General features: G+C 38.5%; 1 protein-coding gene across 2 annotated transcripts in view; it reads right to left on the bottom strand.

Annotated features, from left to right (window-relative positions):
• RSPRY1 (ring finger and SPRY domain containing 1) overlaps positions 1-15,649 on the bottom strand; it is a 38,230-nt gene that overhangs the window by 11,539 nt on the left and 11,042 nt on the right. For both annotated transcript variants that reach the window (XM_018062037.1, XM_018062038.1), the window contains exons 2-10: positions 13,994-14,498; positions 9,433-9,485; positions 8,639-8,751; positions 7,407-7,533; positions 6,682-6,740; positions 4,556-4,622; positions 3,609-3,740; positions 2,630-2,745; positions 1,548-1,691 (exon numbers count right to left, since the gene is read on the bottom strand). In XM_018062037.1, coding sequence (XP_017917526.1) covers positions 1,548-1,691; positions 2,630-2,745; positions 3,609-3,740; positions 4,556-4,622; positions 6,682-6,740; positions 7,407-7,533; positions 8,639-8,751; positions 9,433-9,485; positions 13,994-14,343 — 1,161 coding nt within the window. In that variant the 5' untranslated portion in view covers positions 14,344-14,498. The remainder of the gene's footprint in view (positions 1-1,547; positions 1,692-2,629; positions 2,746-3,608; positions 3,741-4,555; positions 4,623-6,681; positions 6,741-7,406; positions 7,534-8,638; positions 8,752-9,432; positions 9,486-13,993; positions 14,499-15,649) is intronic.

Genomic DNA, 15,649 nt, shown 5'->3' with positions numbered 1-15,649 from the left:
TTTCCAGTGGTCATATATGGATGTGAGAGTTGGACTATAAAGAAAGCTGAGGGCCGAAGAATTGATGCTTTTGAACTGTGGTGCTGGAGTAGACTCTTGAGAGTCCCTTGGACTGCAAGGAGATCCAACCAGTCCATCCTAAAGGAGATCAGTCCTGGGTGTTCATTGGAAGGACTAATGTTGAAGCTGAAACTCTAATACTTTGGCCACCTGATGCAAAGAGCTGACTTATTTGAAAAGACCCTGATGCTGGGAAAGATTGAGGCCAGGAGGAGAAGGGGACGACAGAGGATGAGATGGTTGGATGGCATCACCGACTCAATGCTCATGGGTTTGGGTGGACTCCGGGAGTTGGTGATGGACAGGGAGGCCTGGCGTGCTGTGGTTCATGGGGTCACAAAGAGTTGGACACGACTGAGCGACTGAACTGACCTGAAGAGGCTATTATTTATTTTTATTTATTTATTGTTTTCTTTTTGGCTCTGCTGGGTCTTTGTTGCTGAGTGAGGGCTTTCTCTAGTTGCGGTGAGCAGGCTTCTCATTGCAGTGGCTTCTCTTGTTGCAGAGCATGGGCTCTAGGGCACACAGGCTTCAGTAGCTGTAGCATGTGGGTTCAGCTGCGGTTCCTGGGCTCTAAGAGCACAGACTCAACAGTTGTGGCACTTGGGCGTAGCTGCCCCATGGCATGTAGAATCTCTAGGACCAGGGATTAAATCCATGTCCCCTGTACCAGCAGGTGCATTCTTAACCACGGGATCACCAAGGTAGTCCAGATAAGAGGTCATTATTTAGATTAATGACAAAAATAAGTCTAAGGGTATTTTCCCAGCTCAAAGGGTAAAAATCATATGGCCACAAAATGTTCCTGATCAAAACTGGATTAACTCCAAAGAGCATATACTATGACTATGAGAAGGAAGCTGATTGGGTTAGACATTAGAAGGGCATAAAGTGGCAAGAAATGAACACCTGAAGGAAAGGGAAGAATCCTAACCTCTCGCACTCAAGTAGAAGTGGTCCAACTCTGCTTCCTCTAGTGGATTTAATCTCCCCTTATATCTGATAGCTTTCTGTAACAAAAGATAAATACTAAATATTGAAAATAAATATGCCTACAAATTACAAGATAAAAGTAAAATGAGAGGAGTCAAGCCAACATTTACGATTTCACGAAAGGAATAGAATTCCTACAAAGTTCCTAAAGCTTAAATGCAAGATAAAACCCATCACTGATAACAATATAAAAACTGAGCCAAAGATGTGACTGGGGCTGGAGCAGAGCCTAAAAAAGAAAAAGAACACATGTAACCTCTGGGTGGAAAATTAACATGAACTTAAAACTTGAGGGGAAAAAAATGGCGGAGGTTCACTTGTGTTTTCCTATTTCTGAATCAGTTTATAAACCTGATGTTGCAGATTTGGCACCATGTGGTTCAGCCCAAGGAATGATTACTGAGCAAACCTACCTGAAAAAATGAGGATGCACCACCCACTTGCCAAAATCACCCACTGCTGCCCGCATCTGCCCAGGTCTCCACAGTACTCACGTGGTTGAGGAACTTGCTGTCCCGTGTGGCCCAGCCGATCTGCATGACACCAGAAGTGACCACAGTAACTTCATAGTACCACACCCCAGCATCCACACAAAAGGTGCAACGCACACTTTCGAAAGAAGAGGCATCGCAGCGAGCCTGGAAAAATCAAAGGGCATGGCAGCCCACCATCAATGCCTGAAGACCACCAGAGATAACAGACCGCTCAGAAGGTGGAATCTATCCTTTCTCATTACAGCTCCTGCTGGACTACTGTCTCCTTCTCTGTGCATTCTCAGTGACAAAATATACAAAACTGAAGGAAGGATGCTATTTTACAGTTTAGTTTCCATGGAGTTCCAGATTGAAAGGACTGGAAGACCTCAAAGTAAGAATTAGTGAAGGCTACTGGCTTCATTTTGAATTACTTACAGAGGTTTGCTCTCACAGTAGAATCTTTTACAAATGCATAAACACTGCCTTAACCTGTTACTTGTTAGGGAGGGAGATGAGGGAGAGGATATTGAAGGATATAAGATGGAGTATCCAAAAATAAGCTAAAACAGAAAACTACATAAAGCGTTTGGTAAGATGTAAGATCAAAGGGCTGTCTGCAGTCATTCTTCAAACAGCTCTTTAATCTTGACATGTCTAGTGCCTAAAGCAGCTGTATATAAGCGGCTCTTTCATTAACCTTCACCCGCCCCCCGCCGCCAATCAGCAACATTTCCAACATGCACGGAGAAGGTAAAGTGCTAGATTGAATATAACTGGTTATACAGGGATTAAAAAAGAAAGGGCCTCTTTTAGAAATACTAGTCTTTGTACCTTTAACTGCATAAAATAGAAGAGATTAAAGTCAGACATTTAAACAAGTCAATAAACATTATAGCACTTACTATATGTATAGGATCATGTGAGATAGGAAAGAGTATATATATCTCAGACACTCTCTTCTACCACTTCTACCTCTAACCACTCTCTGAGTATGTAGTAAATTTCCATCTATTTTGCAAGGATTGCTTTTGCTCAGAATCAGGGCATGAAAATGAAAACAAGATTTTCTCCCTAGAATGGTCCATCTATGGAAACTTTACCTCCAAGCCATGAGGCGAGATCTTCAGGTACTCGCTGACATCGTTGCTATTCAGCATGGCCTTAATGCTATTCAAGTCCACTTTCTCATAGGTCAGCTGCCTACCCTCTTTTAAAACTGCAAAAGAAGAAGTGGGTACGTTTCTAAGGCAGGCTATTGTGGAAAAACTGTTGTCATCGCTGGCTGCCACTCTTGTTAATAAGTTGAGGTGCTCAAAAATGGCAGAATCGGTAGACATAACCTTAGCTTTGGGGCTGCATGGCTGTATGAAGATTAATTAAGCAAATTAGTAAAGGCAGCAAAGGTAGGTTTATATTTCTGTTCCTTACAGTCATTCTTTTGCATGCAGCAAAATCCAGATGGTACTTTTTCAGAATTATTCTTTAACTGGCACTACACAGGCTGTGCACTGAGCAGTTTCCCACAATGTTGTGGTAGGAGCAGGGGGATTGTGCTAACTATGGGGTGGGGGAAGTGAGGACAGAGCAGTAGTCTAGTTTTAGTTCTTGCAGCCCTTGGAGGAGAAAAATAGTTGGGAGCAACTCTCAAGGTATAGATATGATTTGAGTTTTGAAGAGCAATGCTGGGACAGGGAGACGAGTGAAGAGAGGGAATTCCAAGTGAGAGGAACAGGTCCAGAGATAGGAGTGACTGGGAACTGCTTCTAAGACAGTGAAGAGAGTCTGTGTTGGGAAGAGTTGGATTTCACAATAGCATCTGATTGGTGGCCTGGATGCAGCAGGAAACAGGAGACCAATAACAATGTCTGAATAGGAGAGCACTGCAATTAGAAGCATTCCTTCCATCTAATTGTCTGAAGAGTCCCTAGGATTCGTTACTGCTAGAATATAGCCAACCTATCAGTAGAGGACTTTATAAGGAAAAACTCACACTGTCACAAATGAAGACCAGTGATCCTATTTAAGAAGTGGATTTGGAAATGAAAACAGGCATTTTAATACAGGACAACTGCTACTTACAGAGATTGTCTAAACTCCACTGGGCACAGAAACCAACTTGACGTTTCAGATAATCAGGATCATCAGTCCAGGACTCCAATGTGACAAGCCGGTCACTAATACTGGATTCAGAAATAGTCAATTTATTTTCACCTGTTTGGGAAGACATAAACCTTAAATTAACCATGGAAGAGTAGGAGCATTTGCTGGGCAGATTGATGGAGGGAAAGAATACAGAGAGACAATTAGAGAATCTGGAAACTATACTAACGACAAAGCCCAAGAGCTCTATTTTCTAAAAGGTAGCAATACCATCACTAAATTTTCTAGCTATAAAAAGTGGCTAATCACAGTCACCAATTTTGATTCTTTAGGTGAGAAAGCTGTTGCCTTTGTCACCATATTATAGACCTTGAGATGTTTATCTAGACAAATCAGAATGTATGCATGTTATTTCAGAGAAGGCAATGGCACCCCACTCCAGTACTCTTGCCTGGAAAACCCCAGGGATGGAGGAGCCTGGTAGGCTGCAGTCCATGGGGTCGCTAAGAGTCGGACACGATTGAGCGACTTCACTTTCACTTTTTACTTTCATGCATTGGAGAAGGAAATGGCAACCCACTCCAGTGTTCTTGCCTGGAGAATCCCAGGGACGGTGGAGCCTGGTGGGCTGCCGTCTATGGGGTCGCACAGAGTCGGACACGACTGAAGCGACTTAGCAGCAGCAGCAGCAGCATGTTATTTATTTAGCTGCATGACTTGCAGAAGTTTAGTTCCCCAACCAGAGATTGAACCTAGGGCCATGGCAGTGAAAGCCTAGAATCCTAACTACTAGGCCACCAGGGAACTCCCCAGAATGTGGGCATATCTGACGGGGTTCAAAGGCGGCAGCTCATCCAGTAACTAAGAAAAATTAACATTTTTAACAGGCAATATAGATCATTAGTGCAAGAAGTCACTATACCTACTTGTCTGTGCAAACTTTTCCAGTGCGATAAGTGCAAAAAGCATGACTGTGGGGTGGGACTGTAATTTCTGAAAGACAACAAAAGATAAATATATACATACATACACATATATATATATATGTATCATTGCCCTCCTGGGGTGACAATTTCCTCTTCTTACCCATTGTGTGCTAGACTTTTTTTTTGGAGCAGTCATCAACGTTTTACTCATTCAAGTCCTTGATTATCCACTTGCTACTATTGTTAGTAACTGACCACAATAGTCTCCTAAAATCTTATTTTCTTGTTCATTTATAGATATGGAAACATCAAAAGTATCTTGTTAAATGCACTATTTTACTTAGTAACACTTATATTTGTTAAATGAAATCATGCTGATTCTTACATTCATTTAAGCAAGCCAAACAGAAGCTTAGAAGTATAGCTAAAAATAGCTTTTTTATTCAGAACCCTAAAAGGAATCACTCATCACTATCAGGTTCCAAAATTATAAATAATGAAATTAACAATTCATGGCTTCATTTTCAATCTGTTCTCTGAAAGGAAGCCTACAAATGCTGATTGTAGGTGGGCGAGAGCAACAAGTGAGCTCTTTCAGTTACAAGCTCCTCTTTCAACAACAAGTGAGCTCTTTCAGTTATACTTAAGTTCACATCACATGTGTTCACATTTGAAGAAAGGTCTATCTGCTTAACATCACATCTGCTCCCAGCCATCCCTCCCCACAGTTATGCTAGGAGCCTGCAAAAGAGCTCCAGAACATCACCTGGTTTCCATTCACTCTTCTGGTGCCCAACTGGGTTCTGCAAAGCTATTCCCTGTTACAAAGCCTGTTTAGCACTTTACTTCTTGCCATAACCATCCTCAATCCCTCTGTCTGGCTTTTCAGACCCTGAGCCCTCCCTACCTGACTACTCAGTCTATATCCTCCTGTCTCTGAATACTGTCTTCTGATCAGACAGTTCTCTGTAATATGCTGGGAACACTGCCATTTCTGTCTCTGGGCTTCTGCCAGTGATTTGCCTTTAGCCAAGAATCCCATTTTTTAAAAAAACTTTATTAAAAAAAAATTTTTGGCTGCGTCATGTGGCATGCAGGATCTTAGTTCCCTGACCAGCGATCAAACCTGTGCCCTCTGCATTGAGAAAGAGCACAGTCTTAACTACTGAACTGCCAGGGAAGTCCCGAAGCCCATTTTTCCTCTCTTGTGTGCATAATCAAGTTCTCACCCTATGCTGTGACCCAGGTGAAGCTTCACCTTTATCAGGAAGTCTAGCTCCCACAATTCCCAGTCCCCATCATCCATACCTCCTACCTCCCAGTCACTTCTCAGAACTCCTGGCACTTGGTCTGAAGGAAGGGGTTTTGCCCTTGATCATATCCCACCATAAAGCAGAGGCTAATTATCTTGTCTGAATAGTTTTGTTCCCTGAACTAATCAGGAAACTTGAGGGTGAAGGACTGCTAGACTACTTCTGTATTTCTACAGCGCTTACTTAGCATAGTGTTAAATGCTTTAAGTACATATTATCTAGGTACTGAAAATATTTTTCAGATTTTGAAAAAGGCCAATGAATAGCAGATCTGCAAAACATAACTTTAAAAAATACAGACCAGACAAGCCTAGTCCAACAGTGCGAGAGATCTAACAGCATAGCCTTGACAAACCACAAGCTTCACAGACCATACACCGAATAACAACAGTTATTTAAAGAGCAGTAGGGAGCAGGGAAGGATGGAGGAACAGAGAGATTTACATACACTGGGAAACTGACCTCACAGTTTCCTGGCTTGGAATGCTGTGTAATTTTGTTTCTACTATGGAGGTTCCTACTACCATTTGGCAGACTCTAAGGATGCATACAAAAAAGCCAATCATAGCACCTATCTTATGACTAAATTTAAAACCAAACCGACTCAGCTGTTTTTGCTTGTAATAAATTCCTATCCTGCCCTTACTTTTTTTTTTTTTTTTAACATAGGAGGGAACAGATAAACACTCAGGAAACACCTGGAAATAAAATTTATAGCTGATTCTATTCCTGTGCCATTGGCTAAGCTGGAAAAGTTAGAAAAATGCACAATTCTAGATGACTAAGAATAACTAGCTTTGATGTCTCACTTACCAGACACTGTAGCAAATATTCCAGTATTCCTGGGCTAAGTAAACCAATACTTGCAGGACCTAGACAAATACAACAAACACTGGATATAACTAAATGTGTCATATTAGTTGAATTGGTAACTAAGACCAACAACATCATAGAACTCTTTCATCTAGCTAAAATTTATAAACTGTGTATATATGTATATATTAGATTCAATATCATATGAGCTTAGCCTTTTCTGTTATTTTTCATTTTTAAAGCAAATAAGGAAAACTTTTTTTTTAATGTTGGTATATGCTTTATTCTCAAAATTGATAAGATTCTAAAATTTATAAACAAATGCAAATGGCTACATATATAACCAAGACAAATTAGGGAAAAAAGAAAGCAAAGTTGAAGAATTCATGTTACTACTCATCTTCATTTTGGAGTATGTATAATTATGGCTGATTTTTGTTGCTGTATGACAGAAACCAACAATACATTGTAAAAATTAAAAAAAAATTTTTTTTAATGAAAAAATAAAGATCCTGCGCCTGTACTCAGCAAGGTGTAATTAAAAAAGAAACTCATCAGCAGAGGTTCATTATCAGAAGAGACTCTGGGGAGAGATGTTTTTACAAAAAAAAAGAAAAGAAAAGTATTTCTTGTATTAATAGGAAAACTCTTTGTTTTAAATTTTCCATCTTCCCCTTAAGGTCAAACAACTTAAGGTTTTCCTTGGGGGAGCTTCCCAGAGTTACCTGCTAGTTTCTCTGCCAAGCAGCCTAGGACTGCAGATGTGTTCCTGTGTTTGGCAGGATGACCTGAGTCCTGGCAAGCTACTTCTCCATTTAGGTTGAGAATTTCAGTCAGTTTTTGGAGTGCATCCTAAAAACAAAAACATACAAGTGGATCTGGTAAATATATGATTTAGGCTTTTTATCCCCAAGGTAATTCTTTGACACGAAAGTAATAACCAGGTGTTAAATTAACTCAGAATTACCATGCAAACATGATAAAATATACCCAAAGGATACCATTATTGATGGGAAATATTATTTGATCTGAAAGTTTTCTTACATGAATTTCTAGATAACATTTCACTCAAAATGTACCAGTTGTATCAAATATATGCTATATACTCTTGGGTCATTCAACAGACTAAATCTACCCAAATGCCAATATGATTGATAACAATAAGGCCTCATGATATTGAAGTAGAAAGTTCCTTAAAAAAATTTTTTTTTATCAATCAAGAACAAATATCACCAGAATTTTTAAGGCAAATTATAATAGAAACCTCCTATAAGACTAGGCAAAGGTCAATTCATCAGTGACAGATCAAAGACTTTTTCCCTTTGTCCATGTTTTTCCATGTTGGGCCTAAATATGTAGGGCTTAGGCAAATGAAAGATGCCAGAATCCAAATTTTTAAGAAAGGATTCCATAGACCATATGGAATAAGGCAATGAAAATCTGATACTTTTGTTCTAACTTGGAATAATCAAAATTATGCCAATATACCAATATTAAGACTCAAAAGTGTTTTTGGTAAAACAGTTTTTTTTTTTCTTAATAGAAAATATTTAAAGAAAGTTTTGTCATGAGGAAATTGTTTAGAGAGAGAATCAGCTTAGCAATTGAACATTCCCTTCCAATTTCAAAGAATGCCATTATAGATACCTGGGTTGGACCCGTACACTCTTATAGAAAAACCCAAATGAACTTTTTGGCCAATCCAATATAAATGCTCCCATTTTTGACATTTAAAAAATTTTAAACTAAAGTTTTTGAGTAAGCTACTTATAGACAGAGGATGTAACAATTCATAAGTAATAAAAAACAAGTTTATACAATGAAATTAATATTAAATAAAACAGACTCAAAATACTATATATAAAGAGGAAATGCATTATACCAAATGTTCTTTGTGGTCATTCATCTTGTGTTTAAGCACAGATGTCAGTTTCATAAAAGATAATTATTAACTTACTTTAGTGGGCAATGGACATTCATCTAGTAATAATGTTATAACAGCTGGTCCCAGTGGATCTTCCAATGGAATAACTCTAATTAAAGACTGGACAACGTCTAACCATCCTTCATCTAAGAGCAAATCAAGAAGATTATATGATAAAGTCGCTATTTTTAAACTGTGAAAATATGTAACTTATAACACAAGATGACTTCACAGTAAAATAGAACCACTCTTGGAGAAGAGAAACATCCTACAGCTTTTAAGCAGCTAGTATTTGGCATGGACATGGTCATCAATTGCTGGTCATCATGGTAGAAACAAAAAATCCTAATTTACAGGAGTCTGGTGATTTAGGGGTATCTTTATTTGAAGAAAATTCAAGCTATGTTTCTGGGTTCTCAAATTATGATTAAAAGTTTCCAGCCTTTATTTATGACACAGGAGTTAAGTGAGAAAATTAAGTATCTGAAACAGTTGGCTCTATTTTCTGAATGACATTTAGAAAACTGAGGAACAAAAAATTATCTTCCTATTCTAGAAGAGTTATAGTCAAAGATCTGTCAATGCCAAAATAATTTTAATAATTCCAGTGAGATAAAACCATTACTAAAAGATGCAGTATATACTCAGAATACAATACAGTGCTTTTAATTATTGCCCTTGTGCAGGAAAATTTCCATAGACTAAGGGCTTTTTTCCTCATCATGTATGTTAAGTATTTTTGAAGTATTTTTTTAAAAGTGGCTACATTTCTTCATGATCATTAATTAATCAATTAGGAGGTCTTTTTAAAAACTTAAAAAAAATACCTGTTTCTGCCATTTCGTGCAATGTAATCATTGAATAGGGAGGTTCCTGATCACTGAAAAATAAACATTCAAGACATCAAACTTGAAGAAATAAGAAATGACAATTTCAAATAGTAGTTCAAACTGCAAGTTTGGGGGTTAGAAAGGAACACGAGTGAATGTAGAGAAAGATGGAGGAGACAACCAGAGCTATAATCTTTAAGGACAAATGCACACCACATGTACTTATTTACAAGGTCACTGTCCATGACAGCCCACAAACATTAACAAAATGGGCAGAAAAGCACGTGAAAGGACCACCATGTGGCCTGAAGTCAAAGCACAAGACTAACACTGAAAGCCAGAGCTCACTTTCAGTTTTACCTCCAACAGTTTAACCTCTCCAATGCCAGTAGAGACAAGGCAAGGAGACCAACATCATCTTCCTCATACATACCTCAAAAGTGCCAGGAAGGCAAACGCAATCCCAAATGAGGACTTACAGAAGCAACGGCCTACATAACAGCTTCGTTTTTAGGTGGCGTTCTGGTAAATATCACTATATGCTTAAACTTCATAAAATGAGGTTAGAAGAAAAAGAAACCAAACTTAATTAGTCATTGCTCTAAAATGGCATTTTCCCCTTAATTCAGTGGATTTTCAAACTGATCTCAGGAATTCAAAGAGATGCTTTAGGGGAAATTTAAAAATGAAGGAAATATATTCCATCAAACTGATCATCTAATTATTTAAAGAATATATTCACTGCTTATTTGTTTACATATTGTGGCTCTCTGTTTCACTGTGAAAAAAGAAAAAAGAACAACCAACTATCGTTTTCAATCATTTAATCCTCAGAATAACCTTGCAATATGGGAATTACTAAGTTCATGTCGGGTACTCATTAGGTGCCAGTGTTGGACGCATCCTATTCCTGTTCAAAACAAGGGAAAATTCTTATTTTAAAAAATTGTATTAAATGATATAACTAAGTAATACAAACACTGCTCTGGGGCAATCTGGCAATAATGAAATTAAGTATGCATATATTCACCAATGCTAGAGAAATAGTTGCACAGGCGCATATGAGGCTATTTGCTGCAATGCTATTTGTACAAACAAAAACTCAGAAGTAGTAACCTAAGTGACTGTCACCACATTATTGGGTAACAAAATATAGTACTTTTGAGCATACAACAGAATACTCCGTAGCAGTCTCAAACACAGTGTTGAGAGGAACTAAAACCAAAGAGACTTCTCTAATCATTAAGTAAAATTTTAAAATCATATACAAAACAATATATATAAGCTTTCTACACAGACATAAACATATGTCAGGCAGATTAGAAGAACATACCTTAAATTCAGAAGAATGGTTACCCACTGATATTTGGAGGTGGGAGGTGAAAAGGAGAATGTGATTAAGGAAGAAGGGCAAAATAAGAAAAATGACAAGGTCAGCGACCAGTAAGGAATATGAATACCTGAATTCTATACAGACACACTTAAAGGACACACACATCCTTACCCTCAAACAAACAATATAAAGACCTCCCTAGTGGTCCAGTGGTTAAGAATCTGCCTTGCAGTGCAGGGGCTGTGGGTTTGATTCCCAGTTGGGGAACTAAGATCCCACATGCCACCAGGCAACTAAGCCCGTGGGCCGAAACAACTAAGACCCAGTGCAGCCAAACAAATAAAACATAAATATTATATATTAAAAAAGAAGATGACAAAAATTCTTTGTGAAACAGAAATAGCAGGAACTTCTGGTAGGAGGCAAATGCTAAAACCGTAAGATCACTAAGCTCTGGGCCAGGAACTAGACAGAGGTCACCAGGAGCTTTACGTCTGCAAGGCAGGTAAGGGGGACCAAAGCCCCACTGTTGCAAGGGATGGAGCAGACTTACCAAATCAAGTGGGAACAGCATTCCTCTCTCAGTGAAAGGAGTTGAAAAGCTCTAAATAGTAGCCTGAGCTGCAGCTGACATAAAGTTGCAAGTCTCCAGTGACAGAAAAAGACAGAGAAAGCCAGGTAGCAGGACCTGGGCTTCCTAGAGTGGGGTGGGACCTCAGAACCACCACTTTTAGGTTCAGTTGTAGACTGAAGGCCCCTGGGCCCCAGATGGAGACAACAAAAGTGACAGAGAGAACGGGAGAAAAAGAGAGAGAACACGCACACACACACAGAAAAAACTTTCATCGAGAGAAGCCTGCGAATTAAAATTCCAAAGTCATGAGAATAAGTAACATTACTACCATCAGCAATCGGAATATATAATACCAAGAAAAAAAAGCAAAAGAGTTGAACTTCAGAATGATTTTTAAATTAAGTATATATTTCAAGTGTATTTCCTATAGCAAAGCTCTCATTATGCCATTAGGAACCATGCTGTCCTCTCAAATCAAGGTCATTCTCTTGTAAGTAACAAGAGGAGAACAATAAATATTAAGATCACTTTATAAATGTGATATCTGCATACATCCTTTTACACATATTCTTACTAAGCCCATCTGTCTTGTCTTCTATGTTTAGTTTTAATAGCCTTATAAACTTTGTAGGTTAGCAAATTATTTTCTCTATAGCAGTTTCTTAAAAAAAAAAAAAGCTCTGTAACTATGTTTACAAACTCTCTGAACCTGCTTTTGCCATTATGTTCTCCAATATGTCCCTTTATAGTTGTTCTGCACCTGCCAAATTTTTCCATTTTCAGAAGAGTTTTCACTGTAATTCAGTAAAAACAGGTTTAAGGTAAAAGTTACCCTATTATTCAAGTGTACACTACTTGCCTCATTAGTCCACTTCTAATGTGTAATACTGTTCTGAAGCTTAGAAATAAAGCTCCTGCTTTGCCCCTACACTCTCTTAACCACCCTATAAAAAATATGTCAAAGTCTATTCTGTACCTGTTTTCCCAATGGGCTTAAATAATACTGCCGTGGTTTACTTCCTTATTTGGGAAGGACAATTTTTCATTACAATTTCACAGCATGCTTTAAATGTCACCATGAAAAAACTTTACATAACAGTTTCTAGACCTTTGCTTGAATTTAGGGGATGCAAATGGCATAGATTTATATTAAATATATTTCCTACAAACATATTAAAATGACATTAAATTCAGATACCAGAACTACTTCAAAGGCAGGTTTTAATAAACTTAGGAAGGCCTTTCTGAGATGGTTACGGAGCATATTTGTAAGAATATTTTCTAGCATGCTCTATAGCAGAAAGAAACTGTGTAAAATAAATTTATTCCTATGAAGAAAAAAAAAAACCCTCAAAATAATATGCACAGGTCTATCTTGCTTTATGCTATCATTTTTCAGGAACTAAACAAAACTATTTTCTCATAAATGTGATTATCAATATTTAGATACTTAAATATATTGGCAGACCCTGAAGCAAAAAGAACCCAGATAGAACTTAAAAAAAAAAACTATCCTCTATTGAGGACATGTTCTGTACAAGGCACCATTTGTATCTGTGCTCAGCCACATCCTGACTCTTTTTGAGCCATGGACTGCAGCCCACCAGGCTCCTCTGTCCATGGAATTCTCCAGGCAAGAATACTGGAGTGGGTTGCCATTTCCTTCTCCAGGGGATCTTCCTGACACAGGGATAGAACCTGCGTCTCTTGTCTCCTGTACTGGCAGCTGGATTCTTTAGCACTAGCGCCACCTTACTAGATGATTTATATATATTTTCTCATGATAATCCTTGTCAAAAAGGTATTATTTTCTTTTCATAGATGAGGAATCTGAGGCTTAAAGAAGTGATTTGCTCAGTGTCATGTAGCTAGTCAAGGGGCTGGGCCAGAATCCGAACCTTTGTTCACTACAGTTCTAAAACTTACTGCTACTTTCTGTGCTATACGGTTGAGTTAAAATGCCTCTGTCAACTTGAACAATGCCCTTTAATCTCACTGTTATTCAATCTGGGATTTTGCACTTAGACAAAGCAGGGGAAGAAACAAAACAGGGCACAGGTGTGTCCTGCAGTTTCTTTCAATTTCCAAGTTTCCCAAATGGATCTAGGAGGGTCATCTAAGGGAAATATTGGTAAAAGAGGGAGAAGGATAGAAACTCTCCTTGACCTACGTCCTTCCATTGCCAACAGAAGTTGTGTGCAGCTACATTTTTGGTACCATGGGGTCGCAAAGAATTGGACACGACTGAGCGACTGAACCGAACATTCTTGGTAACAACTTATCTTGAATCTCCAGTCAGTACAGTAGATAGCCAAGCAAGATAAGAGTGAGTCTTCACGAAACCATTTCCTCTTGTAGGCTTCAACACAAACTCACTCTATACTGACTACATTTCCCAATAAAGATCAAAGCTTTCATTGGTGTATTCTGCTACAGAAATGTTTAGACATTTCCAGACTGGAGTAGATATTAGCAAGTAAAATGATCAAACCTTATAATTTACTCTCATGAGAAATGAAATAGTCTACCCCTGCCCTATGAGTAATGAGTCTTGGGAGATATATCTTAACGCACTGAAGGAGTCCAAGAGTTATGATTCCTGGCGTAAGGCTTTTCATTAGGCAGGAGGTGGCCACGAGCCAGATACTTACTTATCTACAAGAGTCCGTATGACTGCCAGTGTGTCCAGCACTAGCCCGTCTACATTTTGTTTTTTCCTCCTTGGCTCATGTGGTCCTCGGCCTCTCCTTGGTGGCCGAACAGGGTCCCGGGGCTGGCTCCTCGTGTCAGCGGCGGGGACTGCACTGTTATCGGCCTGTTGCTGCTGGGTGTCAACACTGTCTTCTGCTCCGCTGTCGTCTCGGCAGATACAGGAATTGCCCATGGTCGCAGTGGCACCTCTAGTCCCCAGGAAGCGGGCTATGTGCTCCTCAAGAGTCAACAGCAGACCCTGGCCAAGGCTTCTGCTTGCTAAGAACACGGCCCAACCAAAGACAATCATTTAGATAGTTTTCAGTTTTCCAGGTACTGTTTTCATAATCTGGAGTTGAGGAACTTGCATCCTATTTGTATTTAACAACTGAATGCTGAAGAAAGTTGCAGAGTTGATCTCCAACATTATCAGTTATAAGGAATCCTGGTCATCCAGTGGCAGTTCTAAAAGAGAAAAGGAAAATGAGTCAAAGGTTTCTTGGCTACTCAATTACTCAAACTTTCCTAATTTGATTTTATAGATATTAGGATTACAGTGAAGAATCATCTTTGGTTATTTTTATAGGCTTCTGATACAAAGAGATGTCTTTATGTAAGAATTAACAACCAGTGATTTATCATTATAGTATAAAGTTGGTTGCTAAACCACATCCTTGTAAACTACAGGCATTAAAATAGATTTCTTTTTTTAACGTATGTGTGTTTCTATCCATATAGAAATACATTAGAAGAATGTGTGCAACTGCTTTAAGGGCTCCTTTTGTGGATTAAAAAAAAAAACACTATTTTTTGAGTGTGTGAGAAAATTTAATATGTTTCAAATAAAATATCTAATTATAAATGTCTGTTTAAAAAAAGTTATGATACAATGTGATAGCACCCACTTGATAATAAGAATAACACAAGGATAGAGTGTTCCGTTTAAATGACCAAACTGCATAGATTTCCCATTTGGAGGACACTTGAGAATTCACAGAGATAATACAAGTAGTTACAAAGTTTTTCCTTTATGAAAGCAAGAGTTTGTTTGGGGGAAGGTCAATATATATCACAAGGTTACATTTTTCACAATGATAAGTTTGCTGCATATGTCTGCTACAAGGTTAAGAATAGGGAAGCACCAATGATCTTTGTCTGAAAATACTGACTAAGCTAATACTGCTACCAGGCACTGGGAGAAAACAGGTCGGCACTGGGAGAATAAAGAACAAGATATAGTCCCCACCCTCCAGAAATTTGTGGATGGCCATTCTCATCCCACAAAGCATGTTTATCATAAAAAAAAAAAAAAAAGTCTAATGATAGAGTCAGCCCTTCATTAAGTTGAGAAAATCTGGTTAGGTGTAAAAGGAAGTAAAGATTTGGAAGCAGAAGACTTAACACAGTAGCAAAGGGTGAAAACAAAATCATGTGGAGACCTGAAGACCAGGACCCTCAAGGACACTAACAGACACACAAGGATTAGAGACTGGTATGGAGTCTCTATGCAACATTTGCTGTTTACAAATAAATCCTATCTTGAGCACTGGCTTAGGAATAGATATAAATATTAATAAAATAACTCAGTGGGATTAGAAGCAAGAGAAAACTTGTTT

Source organism: Capra hircus, chromosome 18, assembly GCF_001704415.2.
Source record: "Capra hircus breed San Clemente chromosome 18, ASM170441v1, whole genome shotgun sequence".
Lineage (NCBI taxonomy): Eukaryota > Metazoa > Chordata > Mammalia > Artiodactyla > Bovidae > Capra > Capra hircus.
Note: the sequence above shows the minus strand (reverse complement) of the source record. Positions and strands in the feature narration are given on the sequence as shown.